General features: G+C 50.6%; 1 protein-coding gene across 1 annotated transcript in view; it reads right to left on the bottom strand.

Moving 5' to 3' along the window:
- Positions 1–22,500, bottom strand: part of sema5ba (sema domain, seven thrombospondin repeats (type 1 and type 1-like), transmembrane domain (TM) and short cytoplasmic domain, (semaphorin) 5Ba) — a 101,491-nt gene that overhangs the window by 22,586 nt on the left and 56,405 nt on the right. The window contains exons 6-10 of the mRNA XM_083681862.1: positions 11,775–11,837; positions 10,988–11,086; positions 10,432–10,645; positions 6,638–6,923; positions 390–525 (exon numbers count right to left, since the gene is read on the bottom strand). Coding sequence (XP_083537988.1) covers positions 390–525; positions 6,638–6,923; positions 10,432–10,645; positions 10,988–11,086; positions 11,775–11,837 — 798 coding nt within the window. The remainder of the gene's footprint in view (positions 1–389; positions 526–6,637; positions 6,924–10,431; positions 10,646–10,987; positions 11,087–11,774; positions 11,838–22,500) is intronic.

A 22,500-nucleotide genomic window follows, 5' to 3' on the forward strand; every position in this document is an offset into this window, starting at 1 on the left:
AGTGCGATAGAGAAAGTGTGAGTGTATGTGTGTGTGAGAGAGAAAGGACAGAGAGAGAAAGAGGGATACACACACACACACACACACACACACACACACACACACACACACACACACACACACACACACACACACACACAGACGACATACACACCAAACAATGAAAAACAATTTGTGTTAACAGTTATTGTTGAACTGATTAAATCAATACAACACACCCCTAGCTGTGGTCATTTCATTCTCATTTCATTGTTCAGTAATCACGGCTTATTCACTCCAGCAAAAGGAGACGGCTGAATACAATAACTGTTATGTGACGAGACAACATCTCTGTATTAGTAGGCTGTGTGTGTGTGTGTGTGTGTGTGTGTTGGGGGGGGGGGGCTCACCTGGAAGTTGGGGATGGGGTTGGGGGTGGGAAGCCAGGTGGAGCGAGGGTTCTCCTGGGAGCGGAAGGGCCCGTTGAAGGCCTGGGTGATGGAGCTCAGGTTAAAGGCGCACACCGCCGATGCTGCTATGCTGTTCCTGTATCAGAGAGAGGGGGGGGGGGGGGGGGGGAGCGAGAGAGGGGGGAGAGAGAGAGAGGGTTGGGGGTAGAAAAAGAGAGGGAGAGAGGGGGGGGGACAAATAGATGGGGAGGGAGAGAGAGGGAGAGAGAGAGTGTTCCATTTCAAAACCCAGTAGATAGAAAAGCTGAAATGTCATCGATAAACCTCCACCGTACTGTACCACAAAGCATGTCTCTGACATCTCTCTGAGACGTGAGATTGGCCCTCTCTGTATGCATCGACCTCTTTAGAGCAAGCCCATCTTTTACAGGAGCATTAAAGACACAGCGCAGGCCCATTACAGCTGCAGGCAAGAGCTTTATCCACATGGGACTAGGAAGTGAATTACACTGAAGATATGGGGGGGTAGGTTTTCATCTGCTGCACACACACACACACACACACACACGCACACGCACACACAGTATGAACACACACGCACACACACACACACACACACACACACACACACACACACGCAAACACAGTCTGAACACACATGCACACACATACAGTATGAACACACATACGAACACACACCCACACATACCCACACACACACACACGCACACACGCACACACGCACACACGCACACACGCACACACGCACACACAGATGAGAGCTGTGTAAAAACCACTGCCTGGGTAAACCACTTGCTTGGGCGGCAGTAATACATTGTTATCCCAGCAATGCGTCTCTGCTCCTCGGGCTCATAATGGGAGCAGGATAATGAGTTTCTAAACTGCCTGCTGGAGCTCCCAGGCCTCACATCCCCCTCACGGCTGCCGTTCCGGCCAACACGCTGTACTGTACATTAAACCCCAGTACCACTCTGCCTCTTGTCTGGAGGCCCGGACGGACTCATAAAGCATCTGTTATATACCGCAGATCAGGTAGGGTAACACAATGGGACCCTATGGGGTAAGAGTCTCTGCTTTTGACAGTTGTTATGTTCTGGCGATGTGAGCGCCTTCTAAACCAGGGGAGGCTGGGCCGGAGGACGGGCTGTTGTTTGATACCGTTCCCCATTCCGTTTTTTTTCCGTGCGTTACGATGAACCCCGTCCTCTGAGTTCTACCTCCGCCGGCCTCCCCTTGTTCTAAACAAATTAGAGAGAGGGGAGGACTGCGCTAGTCACCAGCCGTCTTGGAGGTCCCATTCAGCCCATGAACACTGTCAGTACCACAGGAGGGGGGGGGGGGGGGGGGGGGGGTTAACCAACCAGACCTCCAAATGAGCTCCATCTAAACAATCGGGACGTGAAACAGGTGGCTCATTGACTTCGGCTGAGGGGAGGAGAGAGGAAAGGCTTCCACAGCCGTTTTGAAATCATCCATCCTGCTGCAGACTGAGAGCACAGGGATGTGAGAGGCTGGTGGTGGAGGGAGACCATCGGAGGACGGGCTCATTGTAATATTCCGTTCCGTGCATTATAATGACGCCTGTCCTCCGATTTCTACCTCCGCCAGCCTCCCCTTGTGGGGGGCAGCATCTTTAAACAGCCCCGCTAGAGAGTCAGAGACAGCGTAAGTGCAGTGGTGAGTGGAGCGGCAAGCAAACCCAAACTGAGGAAACCACAGACACACCACAGACACACCACAGACACACCACAGACACATGAGCTGCAACCACCAGGCTAGACAACCACAGACCCACGCCCCTCCTCCACGCCTCCTCCTCTCCCCTCTTCTCCTCCTCCCCTCCCCTCCCCTCCCCTGGGCGTAGGGCTGCTCGTGGTCAGGGGAGTCTTATACAAAGCTAGAGTCGGGTCACACAGCTCAGGCAGTAAGCTCTGTCGGTGGAAAGAGCCGGTGGGTAGGATTCACACTGGTGTGGAGATGTTGGGGACACTGTGACAATGAAGGGACGACATGAAACATGAATCAAAAATGTAATCCTGTCTGTTTCTTTCATGTTGCATTTTTCTCGGAAAAGAGAGGTGGATGGCTGGTTAGCTTGTGCATAGAGCGAAAGGCAGGGGGAAACACACGTGTTTGATACCATTCCTCATTCCGTTCCGTGCATTACAATGAGCCCGTCCTCCGATTTCTGCCTCCACCAGCCTCCCTTGATGAAAGGGAACCCTTGCTAGTGAACATTTTTTATTTCAACGGGCCCCTTTCTTGCCCAGATTCCTCTCTGTCTCACAGATCCTCACAGTGTCCAAACCTCCCTCTTTCTTTCTTTCTCTTTCTCTCTCTCTCTCTCCCCCCCGCTCTGTCAGAAAGGGCTAATTTCCTTATCCATATTAGTGTGTCTCAATATCCCCTTGTCTAGGGAAGTGAGTGAGCCATTTCAGATAGCCACGCGCTCAGCTCAGCCAGTCCCCTGTGGTATCACAACAGAGAGTCTTAATCAAACCCTGCATGTCTTTATGCCTGTTAGAGAGAGAGAGCGAAAGAGAGAAAAATAGAGGGGGACATTGGAGAATGAAGAGCAGAAGTGCCTATGGGGATGAGCCAAGCCAAGGCAGATTTGTCTCTCCGCTTCTCACACAAAAAGGGTCTGTCTATCAGTAGAGAGCAGACAGAAGAGCAGAGAGGAGACAGAAGAGCAGAGAGGAGAGGAAAGAAGAGAGAAGAGGGGGAGAGATCTAATTCGCTGTGTCCTTCACATTCGTATACACGCGAGGCGGGCATCCTGATGACAGTGCGGTTTCTAGACCACTTCCACTGGTGTTATTGAAGTCTGAGTCTCTGGAGTCACATCCAGAGACTCAGAGAGTCAATGACCTCAACACTCTCACCGGAGCGAGGCCTGCTTCTGCACATGCTCAGTGCGGCTCAGCGGAGATGAAGAGAGAGAGAGGGAGAGAGAGAGGGGGGGGGTGAGGGTGAGGGCCTCTGTGTGAGTGAGTCACTGAGAACAGATCAGTATGGAGGTTGTTCCTCTCTGTCAGATGTCCTCCAGAAAGATGAATACAACGGAGGTACTTGTAGGTTGTAGCCGGTTTTGACAACACTCAGCTGCGGTAGACACTGACGCACACACACACGCATTTAGAAGCATACACGCACGCACGCACATACAAATGTACACACACACACACACACACACACACACACACACACACAGACACGCACATGCGCATGCGAACACAAGTACACGCCACACACACACACACACACACACACACACACACACACACACACACACGCACACACAGACACACACAGACACACACACACACACACCTCCCCCCCTCGACAGTAACAGATGTGCGCTGCACATCTCTGACAGTCTCCTATCTCAGCGGGGTCTCTAGAGCTAATGCAGAGCACCTCTCTTTAAAAACAAAGGAGGTAAAAATACATTAAGTCCAATGTTTCTACCTCACAATACCTGCATGGCAGCAGAAACAGAACGCACAGTCAGCACTCCAGCACGGCAGGCAGCAGGAATTGAACTAAGGCAGGATTCCCATAAATATTTCTGCTGCATAACAATACTGTACGTGAGGAACTGTGCTGGCCTGAAACAGTCACACACACGCACGCACGCACACGCACACGCACGCGCACGCACGCGCACGCACGCGCACGCGCACGCACACACACACACACACACACACACACACACACACACACACACACACACACACACACACACACACACACTCCTGAGCAGAGAAACAGCAACAATACAGCTAGCTTACTTCAGTTAAAAACAGGCTGTCGTTTTTGCTTGAAGCAGAGCTCATTAAACCACATTATCTGTGTTTTCTCGTACAGGTATATTTCATTCTGAGCGTATCCTGCTAGCTACGGGGGGGCATGTACCTCATTTCAAGGTGCATTTGATGTCATTACGTTGAGGCAAAGGAAAGTGTAAACTCTGAAGTAAAAATATATTCAGGCAAAATATTTGGACACGCTTCAGGTGGCTGCACACATCATCACCCAGAGCACACATGACTAATCTGATCTCCCAGTGGGAGCCAATCAGCCACCGCCTGTGACACACGCCTACGAAGCTTTTCCTCTAGTTACCTTGAGGCTGGTGGTAGGACACCACACTTTGAAGAACTCCTTTTGGTGACATGAAGAACCTGAACCTTCTACCTTCTGCCAAAAAGGGGGTTTTAACTCACCAACTGCCAAAGAATTCCGGAACAGTCGCCAACTGTTGTGTGTGGTATTTACGGAGCAACAATACTTTGGCTACAAAATGAAGCATCATCATTTCTGCATTTTTGGTGACTAAAGTGGCACTTGGGGAATGTTGACATGAAGAACCCACATTTTTCATAATTAGGACTGACAGAAAGAGAGAGAGAGAGAAAGAGACGGTCAAAAAGAGTTCAAAACCAAGCAAAATGATTTGCATTATTTCTGCAGCTAGGCTAATATATAGCCTAAATGAAAACAACGAAAACAACAACAACAACAACAACAACTACGAAATGCAATTGAACAGGTGCTGCTATTGGCTGCACATCACTCACCGACTAGAACAAAGAGAGAGCTTAGGCGAGCTGTCACACAGCCATGCCAGATCTGAGACACAATATCAACACAGCACACAATCTAAACCCTACTTGGAAGCAGAGCACGGTTCAATAAACCGTTTATGATAACTCACGTTTGCCATCCTTCTTCTATACCCTATAAGTATTCATACAAGTGTTTTGTGAGCGCAATCTGCGCATCGATAATATGGCCGGCATTTGTTCTATTTGTCCGACAAAACTGCAATCTCCAGTTTTTTCAAGTGAAAAACCCTCCTCTGTCTCTCCCCCTTTCTTTACTTTTACAGCCCAAACTCCTGGGAGCGGCTCTGACCGTGTTCAATTTAGCACAGGCAGATGGAGACACTGTTCTCCTGATTGCATTACCATATCTCACTACTGGGGGAAGGCTTTTAGGGAGGGACTGGGAGACGCACAGAGGGGGGACCACGTAAAGGATTAAGATGAAGGGAGTAACACACACACAAACACACACACACACACACACACACACACACACACACACACACACACACACACACAAACACACCGCCTACCCACCGACCCATTCAGCCACTCATCCACCCACCCACACACACACACACGCATAAAAACACACACACCCACACACACACTCTCTGAAACTGAGATGGGGAAAGTCATGGCTCATAAGTTTGTAGTGTGAAGTGTCCAGCGGGTTTATAGCACTGACCTTTCTGGCTGGTAGAGAGCAGTGGGCTCCAGGGGACTCAGGGGGAACTTTAACAGGTGAGAGAGCAGAAGGTGAGGGGGAGGAATAGACTGTACTCTACTCCCTGGAGAGAGCAGAGAGCTCAGGTGAATACCAACAACTGTACTAACACACACACTGCAGTCTGAAGGAGCAGGACAGTATTCAGAGAACAGCCTCTCTCTCTCTCTCTCTCTCTCTCTCTCTCAGTCTCCGCTCTCCTCTCTCTCTCCCTCTCTCTTTCTTCCCCCCCCCCCCCCCCCCCTCTCTCTCTCTCCCTCCCTCGATGAGTCTCCTCTAAGTCATTTCCCCCTCTAGTGAAGTGGATGACACCGCCATCCTGAAACAATGGGCTCTGTAGCCCACGCTGATGAGTCAACCCACAGGCTGTTTCCCGTACTGTACTGTATTGTTCGCTAGCTAGCTAGCTGGCTGGCTCCTCATTAGCGCTGCGAGCCAAGCCTGTGTGTGGTGGGAGAAACTCTCACACGCTGAAATGGTTCAGTGTTTCTCAAGAGGTGGTGGAAGCTGTGCAATTACGATTGTAAGAGGCCTGGAAACCACTTACAACAGAACAAAGTATTTTGCGTGTGTGTGTGTGGTGGGGGGGGGGGGGGGGGGGGGTGGAGTGTGTCTTGGCCTAATGGTAGACACTTGTGTCTTCCACGTATGTGTGACACCCGGGTTCGAACCCCGCCCGTCACATATGTCTGTATGAACTGCACCTGTGTGTGTGTGTGTGTGTGTGTACTGTACTGTACGTGTGTGTGTGTGTGTGTGTGTGTGTGTGTGTACTTTTTGTATGTGTACTTTATGTATGTATGTGTGTTTGTGTGTGTGTGTGTGTGTGTGTGTGTACTGTATGGACGTGTCTGTGTGTGTGTGAGTGTCACAGTGAGGGCACCACTCACACGTTGGTGGTGAAGATGCCGTAGATAAGGTCCTGCTCGGGCAGGTAGAAGGTGCTCTGCAGCTCGTTGTAGTAGAAGGGGATCTCCCCGGAGCGCGAGCAGTTGAGCCTGGCCTTCATGAAGGTGGTCCAGGTGTCCTCCAGCAGGAAGCGGCCCCCGATGTCGTTCTTGCAGACGCGGGCCACGCGCGAGTACACCGTCTTCCCGCAGTCGTGCTCCACCGCGTTCTCCCTCAGGAAGAAGAAGGTGAAGAGGCCCACGTCGTACGCCGAGATGAAGTGAGGCTCTGAAGAGGAGGAGAGGAGGGAGGAGGGGAGGATAGTGGGGGGGGAGAGGAGGAGAGGGAGAAGAGGAGGAGAGGAGGGGAGGGGAGGAGGAGGGGAAGAGGGGAGAGGAGAGAGGGAGAGAGGGAGGAGGAGAGGAGGAGAGGAGGGGGCACGGTCAGATTCCATTTGGCCATAAACAATGTTTCTCAATGTCATGGTGTGTTTATTCCACACATCGATGTGGTCCATTGTACAAACAGACTCATGGTGAAAGACCTGCATTCAGGGACACCCTGTACATCATGGTACATGCTAAGAACATGATGCAGCGGGGGGGGGGGGGGGGGGGGGCCGAGTGCATACATACGCACACACACACACACATTCATATATACACACATACACATACACACACGCACACACACACACAGAAATCCTCCCTGTAGTGTGATCTTATTAATGTAGTGCCAGCGTGGTCTTGAACCCTCCACTGAGCACAGTAACAGTAACAGTAACAGCACACTACCCTCTCCTGGAAGGCTCTAATGTAGACAAGCATTACTCACCACCGGAGGGTCCCTCAGGGCCCACACACGCACACACGCACACACGCACACACACACACACACACACACACACACACACACACACACACACACACACACACCCCGCAGAGAGACCGGGAGAGTGGAGATATTAACCTGCAAAGAGCCATAACGGTTAGCGGCCCCCGGGTCCGACGCCACCGTTTAAGAGAATGAGATTACGGCGAGCGCGGGGCAGGAATGGATATGGACTCAGACGCAATAACAGCCCAATAATTCGATATCAGCGCACTGATAAAAAAAAAAACTGACGTTAGGGGCCGCAGACTAATGGGAAAAATCGTGGGAAATAAAGCAATATTACCCAAGCAACGCTACCCCCGCCGGGCGTCAGCTGGCGGATAATAAGATCTGACTGTCCAGTTATTCTCACAGCGTCCCGCTTAGCTGTCTCCATATCTCACTTCTCATACACGCACCACCTATAGAATTAGACTTCTGAATAGAACAGTGAATAACTCGGAGAATTCCGCGCTTCCACCGCACTGACTCTCGCTTAGACTAAGACGAATGTACAGCGGTACGTAAGGGGATAGGCAACGCACCAAGCCATGGAAAATCACCCAAAGCTCTAATCCATTTCTCATCAGCTAGTTTTCCTGCCAAACATACAGTAGTTATCACTTCATTCCATGGCTCTACCCGGCATCATTGGGGACCGGATGTTCCAATCCAGTTAGCGAGCGGATGCTAACAACCATACTAATGAAGGTGTATTGACGTAGCGTGGCGTCGTCTCACCTGCTAGGTTATAGATAATTACTACAGTGGGAGCTATGGAAACAAGCCTCTATGTAAATAATGCGCTGCTTCTTCCCCGCAGCAGGCAGAGGTGGCATGGGAATGAGCTAATAGTGTGTGTGTGTGTGTGTGTGTGTGTGTGTGTGTGTGTGTGTGTGTGTGTGTGTGTGTCTCTGAATATATGCATGTTTAGGCTGCGTGGGCATGATTTTTTGACAAACAGCATTTCTCCACTTTCCTGCTGAAAGTAAACAGATCGTTCCATCTCCTAACCGTCTAGTGGGGGTCCATGGGGGGGGGGCGCACTGAGCTGCGGCGCTCACCACATAAAGCCTTGTGATTGGCTATCGTGAGGTGGAGCGGGAGAGAGAGATTATTGGCTGTGTGTTTACCATAAAGTCCTGTCCCCTATCCTCCATGCGGTCTCTATTTCATTCTGATTCCTGATGAAACAGGTGGTCAGCCACCTGGCTGGGTGCCAACACAATAAAGGAACAGATTGATTTCCCCTCTGTCTCTGAAGCCTAACCGAGGCTTATGACTCAAAATTAGATTTTAATTCACACTTCCATCTCTACTGGGACTCGTGCGTCTCATCTCCAGCTCTATAGGAAGCGCCCATGAACCAAAGTGGGCTTTACCCCCACAACTGACGTGTGTGTATGTATATGTGTGTGTGTGTGTGTGTGTGTGTGTGTGTGTGTGTTGTCTGTCGGAAACCACCTGTGATTATGCTGATGAACATACACTTCACCCTGCTCTACCCTTTACCTCCCTCCCACACACACACACGCGCACGCGCATGCACACACGCACACACACACACGCACACACACACACACATACACACACATACACACACAGGCATAGAGCCCTGTGTGGCGTGAAGCATGCGCTGTAATTTCACCCTCTCCCTGCCGCGAGGAATAATTACATTGCTCACTGATTCCTGAGTCTATCTCTCCTGCCCGGCCCACTATACTGTATCCGATCCGCCTGTACCACCTCCCCCCTCTCCCCCTCTCTCCCCCCTTCTCTGTGGAGACAAGACCTGCGTATGGCTGCATTTGAATTACTGCAGATGTGAAGGAAGTCTCTGGAAGGTATGTCATTGTTTTGGTTGTCGCTGTATTTCTGAGGTACATAAAAAAAGGGATGGTGTCAGCTTCAGAGAGATTGGTACTGACACCTCTGACATTTGGGTCTGACAGGGGTTCATCTCCTGTAGCTGTTCTACTGGGTACAGTAGCTTACCTCTTTGATCTCTATATAGTACCACAACACAATATCTCCAAATTCTCCCATGTCACCCCCCCCCCCCCCTCCTCCTCAGCACCCTTCACTGATTCAAGACCCTGGTGATTTGCTGCCGACAGGGTGGTAAAGGGGAACAGCCCTCCCCCTATATTGTATAAGCAACGGTCAGTCCCCAAACCGCCTGCACGAACACTCTGTTCTTCCACCTTCGGCTGGCTGCTCAGGATGGCGGCTCTTCTCTGACTTGGCGCTCCCAGTGGTGGAATGAGCTTCCCACCACTGTCAGGACAGCAGAGTCACTACCTATCTTCCTCCGTAGACTAAAGACCCATTTTTTTAGACTACACCTGGGCTCCTCCCCAAACCTCTCCACCTCCTCAGCACTTCCCAACAAACCCACTTCTACGCGACCTGAACTTCTCCACTTCTGTAGCACCGTGACTGCTGCGGCACTTGTTCCTGCTTCTTATGGAAAGCGTTGCTTACGATGACTGTGTGATGTACTGTATCGTTGATTCACTTACTTTAGACAAATGCACTTATTGTAAGTCACTCTGGATGAGAGCGTCTGCTAAATGACTAAAATGTAAATGTGAAACAAATTACCCACACTACTCTCATTGCTTTATTTGTTTCCTTCTTGCAAACCTGGATATGATCTCCCTGAGGAACACGGTGGGTAGACTGATTAAGTTAAACCCTACGGTAGATCTGTGTCATTACTCAAGTAATAACATTGTATTAACATGTTATTACATCATAACAAAAGATTTTGATGATTGTAGTTGTCATACCTGTAAGTGTAATTTATTCTACAGAGTTATAGCTTCTCAATGCTAATCCAAACACCCGTAAATATCTCACGGGTGATTGGTTGGTGGGCAGCGTGGGACAGTGAGTCAGAAGCGAGGGTTGTCATAGTTACCATTGAGCCATTTGGAGTTGTACTGGGCGGTCCTGAGCGGGGGCATGCCCCCCAGGCTGCGGTAGATAACGGGGTCACGACCCGAGAAGTCGATGACGGTGGCGGCGTACAGCTCGCCGCTCTCCGTCACCACGGCCGTGGAGTTGTGGCGAGGGTCGTACGGGCAGCGGGCCACGCCGTTCACACGCTCCAACACACTGCTCATGTTCCCTACCTGAGAGAGGGAAGGATGGAGAGAGAGAGAGAGAGAGGAGAGGGAGAGAGAGGGGGGGAGGGAGGAAGAGCAAAAGAGAAAGAGAGAGAGAGAGGGAGAGAGAGAGTGAATGAGAGGTATCCTCCTCTCCCTCCTCAAAAGGTTTCTACAGACCATGGCGTTGATGTTTACATTCCAGCCATGTAGAGCCAACGCCTTATCTTAACGTCCCCTTTATCATTCCCTATCTGTCCCCCACCCCAACCTCCCACCAGTCTACCAGTAATCATCCCCCCTCCCCCAGTCTCCCCCAGTCCCCCCCCCCCCCGTCTCCCCCAGTCTCCAACCCCCCCCGCCCCTCACCTCTCGGGTGATACAGAGGGGCTGAAAGGCATTGGTGCCACAGGTGATGACTTCTGTCTTGTTGACCAGCAGGACCCTGATGTAGTTCTGACATTCTACCTGTAGGGGGCATTAGAGAGGACAGAGGTTAGAGACTCACCACCAGTATCAATTACAGCTTGCTTTGAAATATAAACCTACTAGTCTATTATAATTTTAAAAGACGTTGTCAGGTGATAGTGGAAAATATAGTTGTGTGTGTAATAGCTGTCCTGAGACATCCAGGAGAATAATTCTTGTCCAGGAGAATAATTCTTGCTTTGTCGAACCACAAAAAGAAGAATTGAGGTCAAACGGGTTGCCAAGGTTTCAGAGGAAAAGCGATTGCTTTTTTTGGGTTGTTTCGCTCTTCTATTGGGCTTTTTGAGATAAAAATGACAAGGCAATCAATTCTCACAAAGAGAGTGAGGGAAAGAACAAAAATGATCACAGCGTTTGTTATCAGCCTTTAGAGGAAGGCCTTGCCTTGACTGGTTTACTAAACAGCCTGGTTTCTTTCTCCTCTTCACAGCCACAAAAACCACTTTGATTGAGGTGCTCGAAAAAAAAAAAATGTGTCAAGGCCCCTCCCACAATGCTCCCCCTGCCCCCCCCCCCCCTCCTCCTCAGCCAATGGACTGGCAGCTTTTTTTTGTTTGTTTTCTTACAGGAAATGCTCCTTTTTCAGGGGCGGGTACCTCGGGGGTACACACACACACACACACACACACACACACACACACACACACACACACACACACACACATACCTCCGTCTTCCCTTTGCTCTGACAGGACCTCCTGGTGTCGTCGTCCGGGCCCCATTCTGTTGCCTAGGAAACCAAAAATAAACGAGACAAAAAAAAAAAGTGACTTGATGCAGCATTCACCGGTGGCCAAAGGGGGCTGCCCCTGCCTGGAACTGGAGAGAGAGAGAGGGAGGGGGAGAGGAAGAGGGGGGGAAGAGAGAGAGAGAGAAAGAGAGAGAGATGGGGAGAGAGAGAGAGAGAGAGAGAGAGAGAGAGAGAGAGAGAGAGAGAGAGAGAGAGAGAGAGAGAGAGATGGGGAGTGAGAGAGAGAGAGAGAGAGAGAGAGAGAGGAGGCTGCCGCTGCTGCGTGACAGTTACGTAACAGTTGATGGTAATTTTTGGACTAACTCAGATGCATGAAAAGACATTAACCTTGTTATTATTTGTTTATTGTGTTAATGCGGAGAGGAGTGGGCCAGAGGCTTCAGTGGTGAGGCAACAAGACAGCCAGAGCTGGAGAAGAGGCAGATTTGTCATTTGCCTGTTAATGGCATCTACTTCTCTCATAAAAGCAGCGTGCCTCACCGCCGCCCCCGCTCCCCGCCCCCTGTCTGCCCAATTATATTCCTTTTGAACAGTGTGTCTTGAGTATAATTATGGCTGCAGCCAGCAATAGAGAGACCAGTGTCAGTGCTGGTGTGCTCAGATAGGAACAGACACACAGATGGACGCATGCACGGACGGACGGACGGACGGACGGACGGACGGACGGACGGACGCACTCACTCACACAAACAGCTATACACCTAAAACACACACACACAAACAAACACACACACACACACACACACACACACACACACACACACACACACACACACACACACACACACACACACTGCTTTTTCACCTACTGGCCTGGCTTTGTGTAGAAGCCTGAGAGATGGTCTTCTCTCTCTCATGGATATCACTTTGTGTGTAGGTCTCTCTCTCTATAAATAGCTGTGCTTCTGGACTGACCCACCACTGCTGCTGGGAGAGAGGCTGCAGAAGTTGGCATGGACCTCCACCCCCCCCCCCCCCTCCCCTCCCCCCACCCACCCCCACTCACCCCACTGGCCTTCCCTTCCCCTTCCTCTACCATCTCCTCCTCTCCTATAATCTCCTTCCACGAAGGGGGGGGTGGGGTGGCGTGGGGGGGGGGGGGGTGGGGGGGGGGTGACTGTTCATTCCGTAGCCCACTTCCACCATCTTGGCCCCCCTCCGTAGTGGACCATTGCCATGCAGCGGGACCGTGACCAGAGAGAGAGAGACCGAAAACATTGTGACACGAAAACAGAGGAGCCACCGACGCTTGGAAGCAGATGAAAGTGTGTAGGGCAGGAAAGGGAGGAGACAAAGAGACAAATTGATTCGCGCAATGAGTCTATGTTTAGCTCCCTTGAGCGGAGTCAGCGCCCGCTGACCCAAATAGATGGTTAGAGTGTTATCTCTCTGTCTGAGAAGCTCCGTTCAATTAACCTTCTTCATACGGCCATGAACAGAGAGACGGAGGGACAGAATGAGGAGAGAAGAGAGAGCTGGAGAACTGTCATCTCTATAGCAGCAGCCATACAGACAGGCAGGCAGGCAGGCAGGCAGGCACACACACACACACACACACACACACACACACACACACACACACACACACACACACTGTGATTAATTTAGTTAAACTCAGTCCAGACAAAAGAGACTCCGTGTAAAAGGCTGGTGGAGGTAGAAATCGGAGGACAAGGCTCATTGTAATGCGTGGAATGGAATGAGGAATGGTATTGAACACGCGTCACTCCGTTCCATGCATTACAATGAGGCCGTGATACCGTTCCTCATTCCGTTCCATACATTACAATGAGCAGTCGAGAAGCACTTCAAATACCTCTACAACTCATCCACCGGGTATTCTCTCTCAGCCACAGCAAGACGTGCTAACACTGAACCCAAACACCCCTCTCTTGTTGTTTAAATGAATAACATTTCTCCTAGGCAGCCATGTTGCCCCCGACAGCCGAGCTCTCTAGGGTGACGTCATCGCAAAAACACACACACACACACACACACACACACACACACACACACACACACACACACACACACACACACACACACACACAGACACACACACACAGACACTGGAACACACATACACAGACACACACACACACACACACACACACACACACACACACACACAGACAAACACACTGGAACACACACACACCCACACACACACGTCCACCCCCTGCTGTAGGGGGTGTGATGGATGCCTTTGCAGTGAATCATCGCTCAGGTCATTACCATTTTCTTACGCCAAGGCCCCATCTCTGTGGATCCCATCGGCTTAACCCCCGACCCCTAACCTCCTCCTTCAGTCTCTTTTTCCTCACACCGGCCTGGAACAAAGCCAGCGCACAGCGCCCGCTCCGAATACCAATCCAACCAACACTCCCCTCCTCTGCGGCGGTTGAGGGAGACGGCGGCGGCTGTGAAAGGCCCTCCGTACCCGGGCCTCAGGGAGGAGTGACGGCCCTACAATGTGCGGGGCGGCTGGGTGGAGCCGGTTGTCTGTGAACGGGCCTACGGCCGCGGGCTAGCGAACAGGGCAGGGGACGGGGTGAGAGAGAGGCTTGAACCCCCTGAGTGCTACGTCTTCAATGACAAGTGTTCACTTCGAAAAGAACGGTATACGACAGACTGATGAGAGAAAGGACATGCAGATTTCACATTTGGAGCTCGACAGGAATGTGAACCTTTCATGAGGTTGATGGTTGTTATTTGTTGTTTAACTGAGCTGATTGACAACTGTGTTCTAGAGATGGAACTCAACAGATGTATCATTTGACCAAGATATATATCCCTCATTCCATTCCATGCATTACAATGAGCCCCTCCTCCGATTTCTACCTCCACCAGCCTCCGCTGGTTGAAAACACAACCATGACCTCTGTCTGAGGACCACACAATGCCAGCCTGCGTCTCTCCTTCTGTCTCCCACAGTAAGTGACAGTCCCAGGACAAGTTGATAGGTTGACTCTGCTCTCTCTCGCTCTCTCTGAAGAATCTCTGATTTCATTTCAGTCTATTAGCAGGGCCAACAACAATGTGCTCTCCCACACTGTGTTTAGCCTCAAAGCCAAGTGTGACATCGCATTTCTCCAACTTTGCCACTTTTGGATGCAATAAGTATTCCGCCGCCGGCAGCCTTTTAAAAAAAAAAAACGAAAAAAAAAAACACCAAAAAAAATCATGAATTTTTCATGGGCAAATAAAATAGCTGGAAATACAATTAGTGTGAGAATAGAGGATTCATCACTTTTACAGCGGAGAAATGATGTTTGGGTAGGAAATGAATTCTATGTTAACGGGGAGAGGAGGAAATGCTAATGAAACAAGCAGAAGGGCGCTGAGCACTGGAGATGGGAAATAGCTCTTCCTTAAATACGGCACTGCTGATAAGACGGCCTCTCTGACAGACAAGATGTGTGACAACTCATTATGATTCATGAATATGGTAAATTAATGTGTCCGGAGACTGAGAGAGATTTCAATGGGTTTGTTTGGCCTGCCAGTACAACGCAGTATTCAATACAATCCCGGTGGCAGTCTAAAACCAATGGGACCACATATGGTGTTCTCAAACAAACACTCATCCATGTTGGAACTGACTTGGACTCCAAGGGCCCCAATAAGCATGTGGTAAAATTGGTAAAATTGGGGCAAAGTCGTCCATCTTAACCTTAATACTTCTAATAGACGCAAGCATTGGTAAAATTGGGGCAAAGTCAGCCATCTTTACCTTAATACTTATAATAGATGCAATGAGAAATAATCCAATGGGAGTTTTGAATACTGCATCTAGCGTTTCCATGATCCTGTATGCAATGCATTTTCAGACTGTTTACAAAACATCTGAATAATTACAATTTTCTCAAACCATGGTTAAAATCAAGCTACAAATCATGCTGTCAAGTATTCTCTGAGTTTGCTCTGCTCAGCACTATTTGCTGAATGAAATTGGGGCCCTTGGACTTTGATTACTGTTGTTCTATCTATCATATTTTCATCCTTGACTCAACCTTAAAGTCTCTCTGTAAACCTCCACCTCCTCCTCCTCCTCCTCCTCCTCCTCTTCCTCTTCTGAGGGGGGAGTGAGACCATTAACATAATCATCATCTTTGAGTTAGGGAGCGGGGGCTGATGTGAAGGTGTGTGTGTGGAGAGAGAAAGAGGGAGGGAGGGAGGGAGGAAGGGAGATCATCCATCTCTGTACGCTAGCGCCAAGGTCCCTTCACTTCAATGGGCCGCCGGGGCCCCGCCCTGCTTCGTCCTTTTACAGTCCCCTATTCAGGCCTGGCCTCTTCTCCCTCTGTCCCCTCTCTTCTCTCCCCCATCCTCTCTCTCTCCTCTCCTCCGTCCCCTCTCTCTCTTCTCTCCCATCCTCTCTATCTCCTCTCCCCATCCCCTCTCTCCTCTCCTCCATCCTCTCTCTCTCTCCTCTCCTCCATCCCCTCTCTCCTCTCCTCCATCCTCTCTCTCTCTCTCCTCTCCTCCATCCCCTCCTCTCCCGCAGGCCTGACGGATGTGACAAGACTCTCAATGGCCTTGCCCCATTGTCCCGGGACACTGAGGCCTTACACACAAGGCCGCAGATACACTCTCCTCCCTCCGGTGCTCTTCAGCCCCTATCCCACCCCCCCTCCTACCCCCCTCTCCTCCCCTCCTCCCCTACCCCCCTCCTACCCCCCTCCAGGCCTTACAGCCCTCTCCTACCCCCCCTCTCCTACCCCCCTCCAGGCCTTACAGCCCTCTCCTCACGCCTCCCCTGGCCATGCACAGCACTCTTTCAGAGATGGAATCAATGTAGCGTGGGGTCACTCCCCCTCCACCGCCCACTCCACTGTGAGACTGAATAAGGGGGCTCTGCAGCCTCAGCATAGAATTGTGTTGGAGTAGAGGGGGAGAGAGAGAAAGAGAGAGAGAGAGGGAGAGGGGGAGAGAGGGAGGGCAGAGTGTGTGTGTGTGTGTGTGTGTGTGTGTGTGTGTGTGTGTGTGTGTGCGTGTGTGTGCGTGTGTGCATGTTTGTGTGTGTGTGTGTGTGTGTGTGTGTGCATGTTTGTGTGTGTGTGTGTGCATGTGTGTGTGTGTGTGTACAACTAACACTCTTTGAAGTGCCACAGCTGTTCTGACTGAATGTTTACACTGCAAAGAGAGAGCGAGAGAGAGAGAGAGAGAGAGAGAGAGGAAACAAAAGGAGAGACTTCGGCAGCCAAGAACAGCATATTATTGGGCTACGTTGTGTGTGTGTGTGTGTGTGTGTGTGTGTGTGTGTGTGTGTGTGTGTGTGTGTGTGTGTGTGTGTGTGTGTGTGTGTGTGTGTGTGTGTGAGGGGGGGGGGGGGGGGTAGCTAGTTAGTCTTGTATTTAATAACAGTGTTGGTGGCAAGTGATGACTTTGATCTGCAAGCAGTGGGCATGAGGGCAGCAGGGGAGGCTGGTGGAGGTAGAAATCGGAGGACAGGCTCACTGTAATGCATGGAATGGAATGAGGAATGGTATCAAACACATCCTCTGATTTCTACCTCCACCAGCCTCCCCTAGCAGGCACACGTGTTTTGATACTATTCCTCATTCCATTCCATGCATTACAATGAGCCCGTCCTACGATTTCTACCTCCACCAGCCTCCCCTGGTGTCCCAGTGCTGCCTCCTCCAGGTGATTACTCTGCATCAGGGAGCTCTGAGGCAGGTACCAGGTCCAGGCTGTCTCCTCCATTAGCAGCCCCATCATGGATCAGCCCTCAGCAGACACACAGGCCCTGCTGGACCACATTACTGGATGACAAGTGGCCCTCTTTCTCTCACTGTCGCTCTCCCTCTCTCTCTCTCTCTCTCTCTCTCTCTCTCTCTCTTTCTTGCTGTCGCTCTCCCTCTCTCTCTCTCTTTCTTGCTGTCGCTCTCCCTCTCTGTCTCTCTCTCTCTCTCCTCCACTCTCCCTCTCTCTCTCTCTCTCTCTCTCTCTCTCTCTCTCTCTCTCTCTCTCTCTCTCTTTCTCCATCTCCCCCGTGCCCCCGGCTCTCTCCCTCTCTCCGGCTGGATCTATAGGCCACAGATTATCCTCCCATTCTGACAAAGACCACATCAATAATTAAATCTCAGCAAATTGCAGGGGAAAATTAATCATGAGCAGACAGAATGAAATCAGCCGTGACTCATCGAAGTCCCGGGTCACGGAGCCGTAGTTTTACCACGGGTGACCGGAGGCGTGTGAATATCTAACGAGGGGGAGAGCTTAATGCCATTCTTTTGGCCATTCTTTCATTTTGATCCGCCTCTGCTTCCCTTCATATCCAGACTGCCCTTCAGCGATGGTGGAGGAGGTGTGTGTGAGGAGAATTGTTGACCAGGTATGCCATTCCAGTGTCTCTTGGCGTTTCCACTCTACAAGCACTTCAAACGGCCGAATGCCATTCGCTTTCCTTCCACACACTATTTAAAGAATCGTCAGTAAACATTAAACAAGACCAAAACCATTTGTTTTCCTTCTCGTGCATAACGAACTTCCCACAATCCTCTGTTGACGAGGGAGTTTGCATAGAGCACTTCCTGTTTGAGGAAACAACAAGGTCAGTGACCTCTTGACCCAAGAGGTCACTTCAACTCGCCTGACCTTTGGTGTACTGAATCCGGAAACCCAACAATGCCAAAAAGTCAAACATGGCTTTTGCTTTTCCCCAAAACACTGGCCAACAGCTTCTAGCTTTAGACTCCAGTAACATCGGTTTAACTTACTAACTGCCAAAAAATTCCGGAACACTCACCACCCAGAGTGCCAAGTGTTTTATGTGGTATTTACCGAGCGACAATACTTTGATTGGCTACAAAATGAAGCATCATCATTTATGCATTTTTGGTGAATAAAGTCGCCCTTGGTACTCCAGAATGTTGACATTTTGGGCAACTTTATTCACCCTCGGCACTAAATGAGTTAAACTGGCCTGGGTTTGGACCGGAGAGGACGTACTGTCCCACAGAATGACCACCTGGGGACCTCACATCAACTGGCCTGGGTCCAGAACACACAACATCATCTGCAGCTTCTCACACACTAGCAGGAGGCTGAGACTGATCCCAGTCTCGATGCACAGGGGGGCTCTTCTGTTCTCTGTTATCTGCTGTAACGGGAAGAAGCAACCCAAAGGGCAATCTCATTTCACCAAAACATAGAGTTTGCTCTGATATTTCTGATAATGGTTGGGTGAAATTGGGCCATTCTGAGAGAGGAAATGGGTCCACCACTGTACTTGAGAGGGAAGTAAAATCACAGAGAACCCTTGCGATGCTCCCGTACATTTACAGCGGGCCAAAACAATCAGCACAAATGGCTTCTGTGCTCAGCCAAACGGAAGAATGCAATTCTACATGGGACCCACCAGGTCAGGCTGGATGGGGATGTGTGTTCTGGAGCTTAAAGAGACAGAAATACAAGTTGAACTAAACACTTGTATTTACCGCTCTGCAGGCTTCAACATGCTCTCTTTCCTCTTTTTGATTCTCACTGCACTTTAATAGCCTGTAAGTGTACAGCTTCTATTGGGGCATTTCCTGTATGCACTGATAGCCTACATTTGAAGTACAGTACCAGGAGAGGCCGGTGGAGGTAGAAATCGGAGGACGGGCTCATTGTAATGCATGGAACGTAGTCAGGAATGGATACCATTCCACTTGTTTGACACCATTCCTCATTCCATTCCATGCATTACAATGAGCCCGTCCTGGGATCACACGTGTTTGATACCATTCCTCATTCCATCCCATGCATTACATCCTCCGATTTCTACCTCCACCAGCCTCCCCTGATGCAGACATATACAGTGTACAATCATGATCTTTGTATGAGTAATCCACACCTAGCCTTGATGTACACCTCCGACAGCTCCATTCAATAGCAGAACAACTGAAAAGGAGAGAACACACAAGGTACGTTTCTCAAGGTGAATAACTTTGGTATATTTTCAACACAACGTAGACGGGCACTTAGGGACCTGACATGGTTTCCCCTTTAAGTTTTTGGGAGAAAAAAAATATCACATTGGAACCTTTATCCAAGTCACATGAATGAAGTGACCCTAACCATCCCCCCAAAGTCTCAGAGGACGATGGAGGGCACCAACTGTCTAAAAACACTGGGACCATGAGAATGAGATCTCCTCCGTCTGGCGCTTGGACTTGGAAACAGAGCGGGATCCCTGAGGGACACCGCAGGGCAGAGCATTCTGACACAGGCTGGCACTGACTAGCACGGCATGTCCTCTCTGTTTGAACAGCCTGATACTGCACAGCAGGGGGGAGACAGTCTCTGGTAGGAGAGACAGAGAGGGAGAGAGTGGGGAGAGAGAGAGAAAGTAAAGAAACACTGAGAGAGAAAGACACAGAGAGAGAGAGACAGAGAGAGAGAAAGAGAGAGAGAGAGAGAGAGAGAGAGAGATAAAAACAAAGAAACAGAGAGATAGTGATGATAGGAGCTCTGCATGGGGGTTGGAGGGGTACCGATGGTGTAAGGATAGGGACAGGGGGAGGGACAGGGGGAGGGACGGGGGGAGGGATAGGGGGATGGAGGGTGTAGGGGGATGTGTGGTGTAGGGAGGGGGACTGGGGTAGGTATGGAGGGATGGGTGGATATGATGGTAGAGGGGTAGGGACAGGGGGATGGATGGTGTAGGGGTAGGGATAGGGGCATGTAGGTAGGGGACAGGGATGGAGGAGATTCGGAGGGCTGTAAGTCCTTCCAGACTGTGATATGTTCCTGCTGGCCCCGGCTGTTTACATTCCAGTCCTGCAGAGCTTAGAGCCTTATCTCACACAAGGCCACTCAGCTGGCAAAAACAGACCTCCTCACCTCCTCGCCCTCTCTCTCCCTCTCTCCTCCTCCCGCTCTCACCTACTCCCCCCTCTCTCACTTCTTCCCCCTCCCTCCCCCATCAACTCCCCCCCACTCACCTCCCCCTCTGTCCTCCCTCCTTCCCCTCCTCCCCCTCTCCCCTCAACTCCCCTCCTCTCCCCCCTCTCTCCCCCTCTCTCCCTCCTCTCCCCTCCACTCTCACAAAGCTCCCTCCACCCTGTCGGTGCTAGGACGTTCCAACCCCTGACTCCTCCACCAACACCAGCCTGGGGGTCAAACAGCCAACCCAGAGCCTCAGCTCCAGCCCCAGATACATGGCTCTCCTTATAGACTTCTCACCAGTGGAGGCTGGTGGAGGGTGGGTGGGGGGGGGGTGAGAGGGTGGGTGGGGGTGGTGAGAGGGTGAGTGGGGGGGGTGAGAGGGTGGGTGGGGGTGGTGAGAGGGTGGGTGGGTGGTCCGGCATGGAGCCACCGTCAGAGAAGAGCCACAGCAGGGATGGGATGCTTGTAAAATAATCAAACTGACAAGGTCATCCCACCTCCATGAGAGAGAGGCAAAGGCCAGATCAAGCGAAGAGAGAAACATCGATTCTGTACTGTACACTACCTGTCTAGTCTAGGAACGGGGAGAATACAGTGAAACTGCCAAGTTGGGTCAGCACAGCACTATTTTATAACCCCGGTGAAAAGTAACTGAGGCGAAGTGAACAAAAGATTGCATATCGCTATTGTGTCAACTCATATGAGATGGTGTATTCAGACCAAACGCATCAATAAAACACATTACAATAAGCAAGAAGTAGAGGTAGTACAGTAATACCCAATTGAGCAGTCAAATCATGGATACATGAAACTAGAAGATAGTTTTCCATCTCAAGTTGCTTGGTATAGCTTTGTTCCAGTCTGACAGAAGTGAAGCAGCTCACTGCACATCTGGCTGCTCTGCCTCACACTCTCTAAAGAGAAACAAAGCTGTAGAAGAAGAGAGAAGATGAAGGAAGCGCTTTCTCTCTCTCTCTCTCTCTCTCTCTCTCTCCCTCTCTCCCTCTCTCCCTCCCTCCCTCCCTCCCCCCTCTCTGTTTGTATTGTTCCTGTGAGAAGGCCCACTCATAGAGCTGGCAGACCACATCACAGAACACACTCGCATCAGGGGCCAAGAGGACAGAGCGTGTAGGCGGGACTCAATCAGAAAACCCCCCACCACATACCTCGCTTCCCCGCCAGGAGAGAGAGAGAGAGAGAGAGTGAGAGAGAAAGAGAGAGAGAGAGAGGGAGTGAGAACTAGAGAGAGAAAGAGAGACATTCCAGGAGGGAGAGTGCTGATGATAGCGTCAGATGTTCAATCCTACTTCTAGCCAAGACGGACGCACTGATCCCATCAGGTGGTCCGCCTCCTGTGTGTGTGTATGTGTGTGTGAGAAGTCAGGGGGTGGTCCGCCTCCTGTGTGTGTGTGTGTGTGTGTGTGTGTGTGTGTGTGTGTGTGTGTGTGTGTGTGTGTGTGTGTACGTGTGTGTGTTTGTTTGTTTGTTTGTGTGTGGTGGTGTTGAATGTTTTGTGGTGACAAATGAAATCATCACCCCCCCCCCCTCATTCCAACACACCTACAGAACCGGCTTGGAATATTAAGCGTCGACCTCTGAGTGTGTGTGGGCGCATGTTATCGGTATCAGGGAGAGTTCTTTCGATTTCCAAAGACCTTCAAGAGAGCTTGGCAGTAGTACAGTAGCTTCTCTTCCGTATACAATAGGAGAGTGGTGGATTGAAAGAATCCCTGTAAACCTTTTGAAGGGTCTCCATGGAATGTAG

Source organism: Argentina silus (genome assembly GCF_951799395.1).
Source record: "Argentina silus genome assembly, chromosome: 12".
In the NCBI taxonomy this organism is placed as follows: Eukaryota; Metazoa; Chordata; class Actinopteri; order Argentiniformes; family Argentinidae; genus Argentina; species Argentina silus.